The sequence below is a fragment of the Podarcis raffonei genome, chromosome 15 (genome assembly GCF_027172205.1).
Source record: "Podarcis raffonei isolate rPodRaf1 chromosome 15, rPodRaf1.pri, whole genome shotgun sequence".
NCBI lineage: Eukaryota > Metazoa > Chordata > Lepidosauria > Squamata > Lacertidae > Podarcis > Podarcis raffonei.
This window is the reverse complement of record NC_070616.1, coordinates 33,331,448-33,348,693: the sequence shown is the minus strand read 5'-3', so window position 1 is coordinate 33,348,693 and position 17,246 is coordinate 33,331,448. Positions and strand designations below refer to the sequence as shown.

The window sequence follows — 17,246 nt, the reverse complement described above, 5'->3', positions numbered from 1 at the left end:
GGTAAATGGGCTCAGTGTAGGGTGTCAGTCTGAATAGGACTCTCTACCTGTGGGGGGAAACCTTTTTCAGTCTGAGGACCCCATTTCCTTCTGGGCAACCTTCTGAGGGCCATGTTTCAGTGATAGGAAGAGTCGGAGACTAAAGTGGGTGCAGCTATTATGCAACCTTTACCATCGTATGATAGACTAGTTTCTACATACAGTCAACACAACCCTCTCCAATCATCTGTCCTGGCAAGCAATAGGTGTTATCAGAGACCAAGGAATGTATCCCAGCCTGTCAAAAACACTCAAGGAGGGTGTGAAGCAGGGATGTAGCATGGGGAGAAGTGTTTTGGCCTGGGAAGATTTCCAAGAGTTTTACAGAGATTGCTGGGTCAGTGTAGGGAACCCTGCTCTATTCTAAGCAGGGATGCATGGAAAAAAATGTCACAGCATGTGCATCACATGTGATTGTATGTGGGGGGACATTGCTTTCTTGAACACCGCCCCCCAAGCAACTGAATACAGTAAGCACACCAAGAGGTCACTTGAGATCCCAGGTCAGGAGTTAAGTTGTGGTCTTACTAGTTTGGCCCTAGGAAGAGGCTTTATGCAGTGTGGCAGGGAGTCATAAAATGAATTATCAGTGAAGACAGGTTTGCCTGTCTAATGCTATTTTGCCATGCACCTCACTCTCTCCAGGTTTGTATAGAAACGCCAGTGATGACACCATCATCAAACACAGGTATGCTGCCGTTTCTCCGCTCTCTAGGGATGCATGCATATTTATATCGGGGCAAGACAGCTCTAGCAAAATAGCTAAATGTCGTGGAATGTTTGATGACAATCAGGGGGCAAGTTATCACCCGCCACCACTGTGTCCCAGAATTAAATAGCAATTTCACTTCTTTATTTCCTGTCCTTGTCATGCAAAACCAGAACAAAATCGCTGCAGTTCTATATATATGTTTTGTTGTTGTTTAGTCATTTAATAGTGTCCCATGGACCAGAGCACGTCAGGCACTCCTGTATTCCACTGTCTCCCACAGTTTGGTCAAACTCATGCTGGTAGCTTCGAGAACACTGTCCCACCATCTCATCCTCCGTCGTCCCCTTCTCCTTGTGCCCTCCATCTTTCCCAACACCAGGGTCTTTTCCAGGGAGTCTTCTCTTCTCATGAGGTGGCCCAAGTATTGGAGCCTCAGCTTCAGGATCTGTCCTTCCAGTGAGCACTCAGGGCTGATTTCCTTAAGAATGGATAGGTTTGATCTTCTTGCAGTCCATGGGACTCTCAAGAGTCTCTAAAGGGTCTCTATATATGTTTAGTCTTCTTGTAAGGGGCGGGGTTGAGGTATATACTTCTGCAGCTAACTAGTCCTATGTGTGCAAATGAAGACACCTGCCAGGTATGAATGATCAAGCTACTAACAGAGTCGTGTCATGTCTTTCTCTGATTTCATAGTCTTCTGTCTCTCTGTTTAGTCAGTGAGTCTGTCTGCCACACTACCGAGATTTGCATCTATGAAAGTGTGCCTATTTCCGCTTTGACTGTAGGGTAGACTGTAGTGATTCTCCCTGGCTTTCCAACACATGGAAGTCAACTTCAGGCTCCAAGAACTACAGCACCAGCAGCAGCTTGAGCAGTCAGCTCCTGTGGACTGAACCCAAAGATAACCAGGAACCCCACAAATCTAGTAAGTGTCCCTTCACAACAGCAGGTGGTGGTTTAGTTTTGCTTAGAGCTTGCTGAATTTTTGATGAAATTTACAATCTGATCCATTTCCTGGGAAATTTTCTGCTCTTTAAACTGTTAGAGAATTTCACACGTTGACCACCCTGGAGAACATTTGGCAAGATAGCCTGAGAATATTGTTCTTTACAAGTAAGGTGCATAATTTTGGGTGGAACTGTGCATCTGGTTTTAATATTGTTTATTACAATATGGTTGTTGCCCAGGTATAGGGGAGCATTTATCCATGCTTATTTCAGCGAGTTGCCTTTTGCACTGTTAAGTTGACGATTCACCAAGCCTTGGGTTTATGAACAGTTGCATTTGTGTGGAGTTGAAGCAATAGGACCTGTTGACCCTGTTCTTCTGTACTGCAATCTGTATAGGGAGTGTAGAGAGAGCGGATGATTCTCCTTTTATTAAGCACTCTCCCAGGTCTCCATCTGCTTAAGGGATGCTCACTCGTATGCTGCTGGGAAGGTTGCAAAAAAAAAAATCTGACTTCAATACATATCAGGAGAAATTGTCTGTTGGCTTGAGAGATGGGGGGGAAAGTATAATAGTATCCCATCTGTTTCCAATTGTTTTAACAAGCTGTATGTTTTATTTCTGTATTTAATTTTATTGATCTGCAGCCATAATAAAGAATTATATTATTGTTGAAAGAAGCAAAGGGGTCCTTGCAAACCTCCACTCTTAGCTCATTGCCACCTTTATTCACTGACAGTATTATTTCATTCATTCGTTCAATGAGCTGGTTTGCATGCAATGTGAGCTTAGTGCAAACATGTGAATGCAAGGTTCCTTGAATTGGTTCCTCCCCTGACCCTCTTCCTGCTGCACTACTGCTGTTCTTAACCATGGTTCGGCTTAGCATGTTGTCTGAACTGAGGATCTCACTCCAGACAAACCATGTATTGTAAACCCAGGAACAAGGCATGGTTACAGCTCATGGTTTTTCTGGAGTGAAACAAACCATGATCCCTGATTTGGATGACACACTGAGCCAAACCATGGCTTATTTCAGCAGCCATACTGGAAGAATCAGGGCTGGAGAAGGAGCAAAGGTAGCTACAATCTTGTCTCCGGGAACCTGCCCATCCATGCATTCTAGAGTTATTTGGATTTTGCACGTCTCTGAATTTTGAGGTACCTATCAACTGCATATACCGCATTGGCCCGAATATAAGCCTCACTTTCTCCCCAAATTCCGACCGTGAAAAGTTAAAGTGCAGCATAAATTCATGAACTTACAAAAATCGGCTTTTACGATATCGCTGCTGAAACAGACATATGGTAAAACGGAACACAAAAAATGTTTTATTGCTGACTTGAGACTGTTCGTTTGTCATTTACGGGTGTGAGCACCTGAGGAATTGTGTTCAACTGAACAGCGATTTGCAATTTTAGTGATTGTACGGTAACTTTTGCAGGCTTGCAAGATCAAAGGCTTAAATTGGCTTGGAGTTACAATTCTATCAACCACAGCGATTTTCAACATGTAACCCAATTTTAAGGGAGCGGCTTATATTCAGGTATTGACTCCTCCTCCCACCAAATTTTAAAGGTGTGGCTTATTTGCGGGTATGGCTTATATTCAGGCCAATGTGGTAAAATGTGTACTATAAGGATAAAATAAACTTTTGGAAATGCATACTATGAGAGTCATTTAAAAATGCATTTAAGGACATTTAAGTATACATATTTAAATATGATCTTTTTGTAGATTCCTTTAAAAAAAATCAGATTATTGCAGTAATGGGGCAAAATGGACTTATGAATCAACACGTGCAAAACAGCTATGAACTAAGTAGGTTGCTTCATCCCTGACTGGCCCCTCCTTTTTGCATTTTCCTTGCCCCCCTCCTCACAGCAGCATCCTTCGACAGGCAGAGCCAAGGTTCCCGCATCCAAACTGTTCCTTTGGTGGCTGATAGTAGGAGCAGCAGCCTATATGGGGCACTCTATGTAGATCTTCCCGTGAAGGACCTGAAAACTTTCTACAATGCCCCACCGCCTCACCTTCCCAGCCCCAGCCTGCATGCTATGGAACTGGTACAAAACGGGGACCAGACGTTCATGCCCCACTACAGCCCGAACCCCTGGCTGGCCAGTACTAGGGGAGCAGCACGTCCAGGGCCATGGATGGCAAAGGGCTCCCTATCTCCAAATCTTATACCTCAGGGATCCTGGGATAAAAATAGCAAGAAAGGTAAGACATCATCATCATCACCATCTCTCTCTCTCTCTCTTTCTCTTGTCTGGGAGTTGCCTATGACATCATAATATAGAAAGAGTTGTGAAACAAGGTTGCCAATTTTTTTTCTGGCAGAACTCATGAGCCTTGAACAGCTGCATCACCATTAGTAGTTTGGCAGATGATGCTTCTTTCAATAATAATAATAATAATAATAATAATAATAATAATAATAATAATAATAATAATTTATTATTTATACCCTGCCCATCTGGCTGGATTTCCTCAGCCACTCTGGGTGGCTTCCAACAGAATATTAAAATACAATAACCTATTAAACATTAAAAGCTTTCATCCTTATCCTTATCCTTATCCTTATCCTTATCCTTATCCTTATTCTTATTCTTATTTATATACCACCCTATACCTGGAGATCTCAGGGCAGTTCACAGAAAAGATCACAACATATATAATCAGAATAAAACCAACAATGAAATAACATGCCCCCCCGAAAAGAGCCACATTTTAAAAGGGTAAAGGTAAAGGTAAAGGGACCCCTGACCATTAGGTCCAGTCGTGGACGACTCTGGGGTTGCGGCGCTCATCTCGCTTTATTGGCCGAGGGAGCCGGCGTACAGATTTCAGGTCATGTGGCCAGCATGACTAAGCCGCTTCTGGCGAACCAGAGCAGCACACGGAAACGCCATTTACCTTCCCGCTGGAGCTGTACCTATTTATCTACTTGCACTTTGACGTGCTTTCGAAATGCTAGGTTGGCAGGAGCTGGGACCGAGCAACGGGAGCTCACTCCATTGCGGGGATTCAAACCGCTGACCTTCTGATCGGCAAGTCCTAGGCTCTGTGGTTTAACCCACAGCGCCACCAGCATCCCTTTTAAAAGGGTATAGGATGTCAAATAGATCAACCAAAGGCCTGGTTAAAAAGGAATGTTTTTGCCTGGCACCTAAAGGTGTATAATGAAGGCACCAGGGGAACTTCCCTGGGGAGAGCATTCCACAGACGGGGAGCCACTGCAGAGAAGGCCCGTTCTCGTGTTCCACCCTCCGGACCTCTCGAGTAGGAGGCACACGAAGGAGGGCCTTCACTGCATCTGACTGCTAGGACAGCTTTGCCTGATTGATTGTGTCGTGCAGCTGTTCAAAGTTGCAAGAGTCCCCTCTCTTTCTGAATGAAAGAGAAGCAGTAGGTTACTTAACTGGACCCCTGGTTCTGGAGGAAGTCCTAGACCACATAGGAAGCTGCCTTATACCGAGTCTGACCATTGAGCCATCCTCTTCACTGTTGTCTACACCAGAGACAGCTAACCTATGAGCCTGTACAATTTGTTGGGTAATAATAATAATAATAATAATAATAATAATAATAATAATAATACATTATTTATATCCCGCTCATCTGGCTGGGTTCCCCAGCCACTCTGGGCGACTTCCAACAGAATATTAAAATACAATAGCCTATGAAACATTAAAATTTTCCCTAAACAGGGCTACCTTCAGATGTCTTCTAAAAGTCTGATAGTTGTTGTTCTCTTTGACATCTGATGGGAGTGTGTTCCACAGGGCGGGCGCCACTACTGAGAAGGCTCTCTGCCTGGTTCCCTGTAGCTTTGCTTCTCACAGTGAGGGAACCACCAGAAGGCCCTCGGCGCTGGACCTCAGCATCCAGGCAGAATGATGGGGGTGGAGATGCTCCTTCAGGTATACTGGACCGAGGCTGGTTAGGGCTTTCAAGCTCAGCACCAACACTTTGAATTGTGCTCGGAAACGTACTGGGAGCCAGTGTAGGCCTGGATGACAGCTCCCATCCTCCTGAACCAGGCATAGGCAACCTTGGCCCTCCAAATGTTTTGGGACTACAATTCCCATCATCCCTGACCACTGGTCCTGTTAGCTAGGGATCATGGGAGTTGTAGTCCCAAAACATCTGGAGGCCCGAGGTTGCCTATGCCTGTCCTAAACCATTGGCTGGGCTGGCTGGCATTAATGGAAGTTGGATTCCAATGACGTCTGGAGAATGGCAGGTTAGACACTGATTGGCAGCAGCTCTCTAGGATTTCAGACAGGTATCTCTCCCAGAGCTGCTTGGAGATGCCTGGGAATGAACTGGGGACCTTTTACATTCAAGGGTAATGGTCTACACGGAGCTGTAGTCCCACATCCCTCGCAGAAACCTTTTCTTCCAAGGAACAAGAATCTACAAGTTCTCTCGGCACTTTATTTTACTGCAAAGCTGTTCCGCTAATGTTAATTTCAGGTTTACTGCCTGAAACGAATTTCCCTGTGGAGAGGGTGTCTTGTAGAGACTGTAAGATTATTTAGGGAGTTAGACGCAGGGATGACATAGAGAATGGCATCACATCTGTGGCAGCGGGAAACTCGAAGGGTGCAGAGACGTAAGGAGGGCTGCATCTGAGATAGTGTCTTTAAATAACCACCGACAGTAGGTCTCTAGCTATCAATATTTTCACTCCAGAGGGGGAGCTCCGCGGCAGCAAATGTGAAAATGAGTTGTGGCACCTTAAAGATCACTAGTCTTTATTAGGAGCAGAGTTTTGATGGAACTTGAGCCGACTGCACTGTGCACAAAGTGTTACTGGGTCTGTGGAGTGTTAACATTCTCTCTCCCTTTTCGACACCCTGCTCTTTACATCCAAAATATAGATAGATGGATATCTGGCACCTGATGATCACAGCATGTATCTCAAGTGGATTTTGGTGCACAAAAGCTTAGGTTACAATCTGTTTAGTTAGTGTAGGGTGGCGCTGTGGGTTGAACCACAGAGTCTAGAACTTGCCGGTCAGAAGGTCAGTGGTTCGAATCCCCGCGACAGGGTGAGTTCCCGTTGCTTGGTCCCTGCTCCTGCCCACCTAGCAGTTCGAAAGAAAGTCAAAGTGCAAGTAGATAAATAGGTACCGCTCCAGCGGGAAGGTAAATGGTGTTTCTGTGCGCTGCTCTGGTTCGCCAGAAGCGGCTTAGTCATGCTGGCCACATGACCCGGAAGCTGTACGCCGGCTCCCTCGGCCAATAAAGCGAGATGAGCACCGCAAACCCAGAGTCGGCCACGACTGGACCTAATGGTCAGGGGTCCCTTTACCTTTACCTTACTGTCATTATGCTTTTTATTATGTTTATATTATTTATTTTGGAAGCCGCCCAGAGTGGCTGGGGAAGCCCAGCCAGATGGGCGTGGTATAAATAATAAATTATTATTATTATTATTGATGCTCCATATTATTATTGTTGTTAATATTTTATTATTATCAGTGCTTTTTTCCTGGGGGTACGCAGGGGTATGCATACCATTTTGTGAATCTAAGTTTTGCCTCATTGAGGAGAAGTATTTCAATATGAGTAGGAGAATGAGAGTACCTCTAAACATTTTTTAATAAAAAAAGCAAATAATAATAATAATAATAATAATAATAATAATAATATGCCACCCTCAGGTCTCAGGGTGGTTCACAAGATAAAATTACAACATAAAAACACAAAATACACAATCAAAATATAAACAGAAGTAGCCAAATATCACCACCACAAAAAACACATAAAAACAGTTAAAAACGTTTTTTTAAAAAACACACACAGAGACTTGAAAAAGCAGTTGAAAATGTGTTCTTAATGTTCTACACCTGGGATGTTTTGGTCAAGGGCAATATATGAATCAAATAATAATGATAGTTTTAAAGGTGTAAGGCTGGGCTTTGTGAATGTGTGATGAATGAACTGCAGAGAGAGGAAAGGGTGTGTATGTAAGCCCCCCCCCCCAGTCCCCTGGCATGCTGCCGCCTTTCTGAATTTTGCATATTGGCCCACTCCACATTCTTCCCACTCTACACATTGTTAATGTTTCTCAGTAGAGCCCGGGGAAAGAGAACTTGTCTTCTGCCCTGGCAATGTTGTTGGAGTACAATTCCCACCCCCACCCCCCACCCCCGATTCTTGTTCCCCATCTCAGCCTTAGAACTTCAGCTACCATCCCATATAGACTCCCTGAATACACTGAATTCCATGGGGGTCACATCTGAGCAGACATGCCTAGACTTGCATAGAGCTGCTCCTCGTGGGAACTCCCTGATTTGGCAATGGTAGCCACAATCATGAGCATCAGGAGTCCAGTGGTACCTCGGTTTACAAACTTAATCCATTCCGGAAGTCCATTCTTAAACCAAAACCGTTCTTAAACCGAGGTGCACTTTCCTTAATGAGGCCTCTTGCCACTGGTGCCTTTCCACAGTTTGGATTCCATTCTTAGATCGAGGTAAAGTTCGCAAACCGGGACGCAACTTCCGGTTTTGCGGAGTTTGTAAGCTGAATTGTTTGTAAACAGGGCTGTTCTTAAACCAAGGTACCACTGTATTGCCATAGAACAGATCTTCCCAGTCTGGGGCTCCCAGAAGTTTTTGACTCCAGCTCCCATTATCTCCAGCCAGCATGGCCAATGGTCAAGGATGTTGGGAGTAGGAATCCAACGACATCTGGAGGACCACAGATTCCCCATCCCTGGCTAAAGAGACCAAACATCAGAATAAGGCAGCTTCCAATGTCCTGAGTCTTGAGATAAGGGATTGTCCACCTCTAAATGTCATACGGATTCCTGGGGGTGGGGGAACAGCCTTAGCTCAGCTCCTCCTCTACATGATGCCAGCATCTCCCTGCCCTTCCCCCAGGGAGGCTGAGGTTCTCAGGAGGCCCTAATTGAATCATCTGCAAAGTTCAGGTACAAATTGAATGCCGTGACTTTCGCGGAATCTAATAGAAAACCTAATTTGCTTGCTGAAGCTGCTAATTGCCGGGAGCGATGCAGAGACGGTGGCCTTCTCTGCTGAGGACGAGGTGGGTGGGGTTGCTGGGAAACAAGCCTGGCAGCTCTGAGGGGCACCCCCATCGCTCGGTATCCGTGTGGACCTCCACAACTTTGGCCTTTGCATTCAAATCAGGCCTTGTGCCTCCAGAACAAATTATGAGAAAACCCCTCTAGTTTCCTGGAAGGTTTCAATGTGCACTGAAGGCCCCTTCCTACTACATCACTGGTCCATCAACTGACCTCCTCTCCAGCCCCCTTTTTTCTCCCCTCCTACCTTCAGCATTGGGACACAGCTGGCGCTGTGGGTTAAACCACAGAGCCTAGGACTTGCCGATCAGAAGGTCGGCAGTTCGATTCCCCCAACGGGGTGAGCTCCCGTTGCTTGGTCCCTGCTCCTGCCAACCTAGCAGTTCGAAAGCACGTCAAAGTGCAAGTAGATAAATAGGTACCGCTCTGGCGGGAAGCTAAACGGCGTTTATGTGCGCTGCTCTGGTTTGCCAGAAGCGGCTTAGTCATGCTGGCCACATGACCCAGAAGCTGTACGCCGGCTCCCTCGGCCAATAAAATGAGATGAGCGCCGCAACCCCAGAGTTGGCCTCGACTAGACCTAATGGTCAGGGGTCCCTTTACCTTTACCTTCAGCATGCTGGGGCATCCCTGGGCCACCTCAGGCAGCAGAGGTGGGGGGGAGGGCACAGCAGAGGAGTCATTGTCATCAGTGGCAACATCGGGGGGCACTAGGGTGGAGGACCAGTGGCAGCCGGAGGTGGGCAGCATTTTCACTTTTGCCGCAAGCAGCAAAATGTCCTGAGCCGGCTCTGCCGTCCGTTCCTGCATCCTCTGTTACAAAGATGGGGAACCTTTGGCCCTCCAGATGTCGTGGGACTCCGATTCCCATCAGCCCCAGGCAGTATGGCCAATGGTCATGGTGGATGATGGGAGTTGTAGACCTACATCGTTTGGAAGCGCCACAGGCTCCCCATCCCTTCTCTATTAGAAAGGTTTTCCGAGATAAAGAGCTGTAATAAGAGATAGCAGGGGCCTCAAAAGTGCCTGTCATCAGGTATCACCTGGGCAGGCAACTGACAGTTATTATTTCATACCTACGGGACCGCCTCTCCTGGTATGTCCCACGGAGGACCTTACGATCTTCAAATAAAAATATCTTGGAGGTCCTAGGCTACAGGAGGTTAGGCTGGCCTCAACCAGAGCCAGGGCTTTTTCAGCTGTGGCTCCAATCTGGTGGAACGCTCTGTCACAAGAGACTAGGGCCCTGTAGGACTTGACATCTTTCTGCAGGGCCTGCAAGACAGAGCTCTTCCACCAGACCTTTGGCCAAGGCGCAGTCTGACCCCCTCCTTTGGCAATCCTCACAGAACTCTAGCCCAATGGTTGCCATTAATTTGATTTGAACTTATTTTATAATGAACTGATTTTAGAATGTTGTATTATTTTACTGCTGTTAGCCGCTCTGAGCCCGACTTCGGCTGGGGAGGGTGGGATATAAATAATAATAATAATAATAATAATAATAATAATAATAATAATTATTATTATTATTATTATTATTATTATTTCTAAATTTGTTTCTATACATATTAAATTCGCATGTGCTGATTTTATGCAAACACATATCCTTTTTTTTGTAATAAGCAGTGGTTTTTTTCTGGGGGATAAAAGTGTGACACTTACTGTAGCAACTTCAAGGTACCTGCATCTATCTTTCTTTCTTTCTTTCTTTCTTTCTTTCTTTCTTTCTTTCTTTCAAAAAAACACTGGTAATAAATTAAAAAACACACACCACACTTCTGAAACCACCTTAAGTCTTCAGTAAAAATGCAGTTTTTTCCACACACAAAGATCTCCCAGCCATCAGCCCCCACCGATAAATCATCAACCAGTCATTTTGATCCATTAACATGCAATCTTCCTAGCGAAAGATGGTTGTCCAGTCATTGCAACAATACAAATGCACTAACAAAAGGATTGAAAGAAAATTTTGGATGGGAACTACTACAGGCTCAGTTGCCTAAAACAATTTTAAAAATTGAAAGTGGCACTTCTTATCGAGAAAGAAGACGATATAGCGTGCCACAATTATCTCCTTTGTTAGTTGAAATGAGAATCAAGGCTGATCTGACTTGCACGTGTCAATGTCTTTATCTCTTCCAGAGCTACAACAAGCACACAGCACTCCCACGCAGCCATCTAGCTTTTCAGCAGACTGGAGCAGCCAGGGCAGCCAGACAAGCTCTCGTATCAGCTCTGGGAAGCACCGGAGAACTCATGGTAGGAGAAGCAGCAAGGGGCAAAACAGAGCATCAGGAAGAAACTCAAATACAGGCAATGTTCTTAGAAACCTAGGGTTGGATCCAGACTAACAGTGCAGTCCTGTGCATGCTCACTTAGTGAGTTCAGTGGGACCAGCTTAGGCTGCTACCCTTCCTTCCTTCTTTCATTTTCATACAAAAAGTTCTTTCTTTTTTATTATTGAATTATGTTGCAAACACAAGCAATTAGAACAAAACTTACAGTTGTCAAACAGATTAAGTAAATAAAAAAATCAAAAATTAATAAGGAAAAGTAAAATTATAATATAGAAGAAGAAGAAAAGAAAGAAGCATAAAAGAGAAAAAAGGAGAAAAAAGAATGTGTGTGTGTATATGTGTGTGTGTGTGTATATATAAGATAACAGTAAATCACTCATTGTTAAACTAATATTTTACAAACAGATTCTTAAATTAAAACACAGAGAACTACATACAAAGCTATCTACAAAACAATAAATAAAGACTTCCGCCAATACCACAACAGTTCATTGTTCTTAGTAAAGATACTTTCCTGTATTTCCATTGGTTCCTCATCTTGGTATCAGGACACTATTGCTTTTGCAGTGTTATTCTAGGCACAACCAGATCTTAGGTGCTGAACCTTAATTCATCAGGTAGTTGTTTAAATGATCCCATTCTTTCTTAACTATTGTATTAGATTTGTGTCTTAATACATCTGTTAGCTTCGTGAGTTCCAAGTACTCGGTCAGTTTGCATAACCATTCTTTTTTGGTGAGTGTATGATTTTCTTTCCAATATTTAGCCACCAAGACACTTGCCACCAATGTCGCATAAAGGAATAATCTTATTTTATCTTTAGGGATATTGATTGTCATGATTCCCAAAAGGAATGCTTCCACTTTTTTGCAGAATGTGATTTTCAATAACTTTTTTATTTCCTCGTAAGTCATGTCCCAGAATTTTTTTTATCTCTGGGCATGACCACCACATGTGATAAAAAGTTCCTATTTGGTTTTTACACCTCCAACAATTATTGTTGTGAGATTTGTTTATTTTAGTCAACTTAACAGGGGTTAGATACCACCTGTATTTCATTTTCATGAAATTTCCCCTTATTAAGTAGCAGGCCGTAAATTTTAAGTTTTTTGTCCAGAGCTGTTTCCATTTCTCCAATTTAATCATATAGCTCTCGGTCCCATTTTCTCATAACATCTTTAATTTCCTCATTCCTCAACTTCCAGTTTATCATCAGCTTATATATTTATAAATAGAACCATGTTCAATATGGCTTATGACAAAGAAAACATGGAGACATCTCAACATCAACCTTTGCAAGAACCATTTCTTAATAACATAATGAAATGACAACATAATAGCAAATATAACAATGTATAAAGAAACAACTTTTCAGTTCTATAAATATAACAAGATTATAATAACAACTTTGCACTTCCTGGTAGTAGCAAAAATAACAAGGGAGCTTAGCAGGTTTCCCTTGGTCCTAGAAAACCTTCCATAGTGTTGCTGACAGTTGCTCTTCTGAAGCAGCTTCTTAAAAGGCTTTCAAAGGCAGGGGGCAAGGTAGCTGAAAACCCCCCTCCCATGATGAACCTATTACTTTGGGTACAGTTGCATAGAAAGTAGATCAGAATCTACGGGCAAATCCCAGGGTGATTTGCTGTAGATTGGCAATGGCTTCTAACTCCCTTAACAATAGTAACAACTAAATGACTTTTCCAACCTAAATTGGGCTGTTGAAATGAGGAAAGCTAAAATCAGTAGTGAAAGGACTGTAAGCTCAGTTCAGTTCTGGAACTGAAAAACAAATTCCTAGGCTCAGAATGTGCTCAGAGGCACCGACTTCCTTAATTCTAACAGGATGCCTTTTGTCCTTGGTTCTGGTTGATAGATCTCGGGGTTATAGTAGATCCGACACGCTTGAAATCTGTCCACCTGACCTTGAGATGTAGTTCTGTCGAAAATATGGGAAAGTTATTTATAAAACAGCTGTACTTTAAAAACATAGTTTTGAGTTTGGAAAAGCCCCTGGTTTTTAAGGATGTAGTTTTAAAGGATACAGTCGTGAAAGGTGGAACACAAAGTCAATCTTGCTCCAGTTCAAAGCTCCCGTTTCCTGAAAGCTGTCCACAGTAACTGTGCTTGGACGGGTTAATCTACATCAATTTCTGTGGAACCAATCCCATGAGTGGGTGTAATAGAAATGAACACTATGGAAGACCGGGAGGAGGCAGGGAATCTCAGGTCCAGCTCAGGAGTAGGGTATATGCGCCCCTCTAGGGCTTTCTGGGATGCAGGTGGCACTGTGGGTTAAACCACAGAGCCTAGGGCTTGCGGATCAGAAGGTCGGCAGTTTGAATCCCTGCGACGGGGTGAGCTCTGGTTGCTCGGTCCCTGCTCCTGCCAACCTAACAGTTCGAAAGCACATCAAGTGCAAGTAGATAAATAGGTACCGCTCCGGCGGGAAGATAAACGGTGTTTCCGTGCGCTGCTCTGGTTTGCCAGAAGCGGCTTAGTCATGCTGGCCACATGGCCCGGAAGCTGTACGGAAGCTGTACGCTCCCTTGGCCAATAAAGCGAGATGAGCGCCACAACCCCAGAGTCGGCCACGACTGGACCTAATGGTCAGGGGTCCCTTTACCTTTAGGGCTTTCTATCCAGCCCTTGAAATTCCTTCCTGGCCACATCCCTCAGGGGTCCTACTTCACATCTTGGGCGTTTTTTTGCCAGCTGGAATGTGTCCATGAACTTTTGCTTCTCTGGTTGGAGGATAGTGTGTATGTGACTGTAGAAACTAGCTTAATGTACAAAGATAGACGTACACATATTGTTTTGCCTCTTGCATGTGACCCTCAAAAGATTGCCCAGAAGAAACCTGTTGGGTGAAACCAAAGGTCCACCATCATCCTGTTTCTCACAGCAGCCACCTGTATGCCTCTGAGAAGCCTTCTCCGACTCCTGTTCCCCAGGAGCTGAAATTCAGAGGCATGGTGCCCACGACCCGTAGCCACTGATAAAACATATCCTCCCTGAATTTGCCTATTCTCCCCTTCCTGGCAGAGGTGGGCAATACCATGGGCGTTCCTGTTTAAGCCTCTACTTCAGATTGTATAGCATCTCTCTTAACATCCCAGGAGAGGGCAGCAGAGCTTCGTGTTAGCTCTGGAGTCTTTGGAGAACGGTTGATTGCTAATGCTTTTGCATTCTGGTGCCCAGCTCTCATTTCGGAAGGCCTGAGGTCTCCTTGTGCTTTGGCCTGTAGTTCCTTGCACCCTTTATAACGTGGTCTCATATTTTGCCATTCTGGGACCTTTGGGCAGGCTAATTTCAAAGGACACTGCTCCAGTTTTGAACACATGTGTCATTGCATGATCCTGGTTGCTTGTGTCAATGGGAGATTTTCCTTTAACGCTAATAAGTGTGTGTTTGTGTGTGATTTTTAATGGCACCGTGGCTTGGAAGGAAATTATTAAGCCTCTCCTCCATTATGAATAAAAAGGACCATCACTGCCCCATGTCTGCTATGACGCATTTAGCACTGTGCTGCACCCTGGGGGAGGGGGCATTCAAAAGAGGGGTGTTCCATATGTTCCATGCAGTGCTATTTTTCTAGAAAATAAGGTGCTAGAACTCCGCATGAACACGTCCCTTGTTCTCTTATAATGGCAATGGCGCCCACCCAAGAGGTGCCGGAACTGAGTTCCAGCTTAGAAAAAGTCCTGGCCCATGGACCCAGACCTGACTGATGGTCTGTTAGGGACCTGCGTCTGTTAGGAACCAACATGTATGGGGAGGGCCGCAACCCAGTGGCAGAGCTTCTGCCTTGCATTCTGAAGTTTCTTGGTCCCATCCCGAGCATCTTCAGGTAGAGCTGGGAACATTCCCTGTCTGAAACCCTGGAGAGCCACTTATTATACAGAGCAAGATGGGCTAATACTCTGTCTTGCTATGAAGGCAGCTTCCCATGTTCCTAACCCTTTAAAAAGCCTTGTTGCACCAGGGGACTGGGTGGCGCTGTGGGTTAAACCACAGAGCCTAGGACTTGCCGATCAGAAGGTCGGCGGTTCGAATCCCTGCAACAGGGTGAGCTCCCGTTGCTCGGTCCCTGCTCCTGCCAACCTAGCAGTTTGAAAGCATGTCAAAGTGCAAGTAGATAAATAGGTACCGCTCCGGCGGAAAGGTACATGGCATTTCCATGCACTGCTCTGGTTCACCAGAAGTGGCTTAGTCATGCTGGCCACATGGCCCGGAAGCTGTACGCCGGCTCCCTCGGCCAATAAAGCGAGATGAGCGCCGCAACCCCAGAGTCGGCCACGACTGGACCTAATGGTCAGGGGTCCCTTCACCTTTACCATTTGGGCACCAGTACCTGCCTTCATCTATTCCTCCCTCGCCCCCTGCCATGGCGCCGTCTGCTGAGCCAGCTCCATGCGCCAAGCATGTATGAGGAGCTCTGAGCCACAGTTTCTCTCTGCTTTGATCCTCACTGAACAGCGTCACTAAAATTGTTTAAATAAATAAAGTCAGGAGCCGGAAGCATGAGGGACTGAGCTTGTACACATCGCCTAGCAATTGCCCGCACCTCCTTAGGGGATGCCTGCCCCGTTCCAAGATGTTTGGCTTTCGAGGGCTCCCAGAGCTAGAGATAAGACTATTAGTCTGAGCCTGAACTGTGTGTTTATGGCCAGCTCTGGTGGTAAATCTCTGCTCTCTCCCGGATGTGCCTCTGAGGTTTGCTTGCATTGTTTTTATTAAGGGAGCCTCGTTGCCAGATGAGGCTCCAGTCGGCAAGCTGGCTCTCGAGGACAGAGACTTCTTCTTTGAAGCCCCTTTCGAAAGCTTAATGAGGCAGCGGGACTGCCGAGGACACCTCTCCTTGCAAACAGTGCGCTCGGCCTCCACCGCACCCTCTCCCTGGTGCCCCATAAATCCTTCTCAGTTATTCATGAGGCAGGGTCTGCAAGGAAGAGGCTATGTGGGTAAATTGGACATTGTGGAGAGGGGACAAGAGAGGAATTGGAGGGTTTCTGTCAAAGTATGGATTACGACAGGGGTTTTTTGTTGCATGAACAGCTGCCTGGCCTGGACGCCATTATTATTATTATTATTATTATTATTATTATTATTATTTCACTTGTATACCACCCTCTATCAAAAGATCCCAGGGCGGTGTACAACATTAAAAATACATTACAGGGCATCAATGATAAAAAACATAATAATAAAAGCATGATAAAAAGCATACTGACTAATGCTAAAGTAGTCTAATACTAAAAATAGTCACCACAAACAGCCACCCAGAGTGGCTGTGGAAACCCAACCAGATGGGTGGGGTATTATTAATAATAATAATAATAATAATAATAATAATAATAATAATAATAAAACAGTCCTCTCCCCCACACTTTCACAGACCATAGATTATTTCATAGCCATAGGCCTGGGTAAGCAGGAATGCCTCAGGGAAGGGCATTCCACAATTGAGGAGCCAACACAGAAAAGACCTCTTCTCTTGTGGCTGCCCTCTCTGGGATGGGGGACATAGAGAAGGGCCTCACATGACAAGCGCAGGATCCTGGTCAGTTCATATGGGGAGAGGCGATCCTGGAGGTCCTGAGGTCCTGAACTGTGTAAGGCCAGCTTATATCTTCAACTCAGGCCCTGCTGCACTATACATTCAAAGCAGTACCATACTACTTTAAACAGTAGTGGGTTCCCACCCAAAGGATACTGGGTACTGTAGTTTGATATGGGTACCAATAGTTGTTTGGAAGACCCCTGTTCCACTCAGAGAGCTACAGTTGCCATAGTGGTTTAACAGTCAATCAGTCTTCCTTGGGATCTAGGAACGTGGGTTGCGCTGTGGTATAAACTACTGAGCCTCTTGGGCTTGCTGATTGGAAGGTTGGTGGTTCGAATCCCCATGACGGGTTGAGTTCCCGTTGCTCTGTCCCAGCTTCTGCCATCCTAGCATACCAGCACAAGTAGATCAATAGGTATCGCCGCAGCAGGAAGGTAAACAGCATTTCCGTGCGCTTTGGCTTCCGTCACAGTGCTTTGTTGCACCAGAAGCGGTTTAGTCCTGCTGGCCACATGACCCAGAAAGCTGTTTGCACACAAACGCCGACTCCCTCGGCCTGAAAGCAAGATGAGCGCTGCAACCCCAGAGTCACCTTTGACTGGAGTAAACCGTCCAGGGGT

The 17,246-nt window shown here is 45.2% G+C and overlaps 1 protein-coding gene across 6 annotated transcripts in view; it reads left to right on the top strand.

The window, feature by feature from the left end:
* ROBO4 (roundabout guidance receptor 4) overlaps positions 1 to 17,246 on the top strand; it is a 108,235-nt gene that overhangs the window by 43,377 nt on the left and 47,612 nt on the right. For 4 of the 6 annotated variants that reach the window (XM_053367480.1, XM_053367479.1, XM_053367484.1 and 1 more), the window contains exons 12-15: positions 685 to 727; positions 1,537 to 1,676; positions 3,585 to 3,923; positions 10,909 to 11,025. In XM_053367480.1, coding sequence (XP_053223455.1) covers positions 685 to 727; positions 1,537 to 1,676; positions 3,585 to 3,923; positions 10,909 to 11,025 — 639 coding nt within the window. The remainder of the gene's footprint in view (positions 1 to 684; positions 728 to 1,536; positions 1,677 to 3,584; positions 3,924 to 10,908; positions 11,026 to 17,246) is intronic. The other 2 variants (XM_053367481.1, XM_053367483.1) reach the window with 2 other exon arrangements.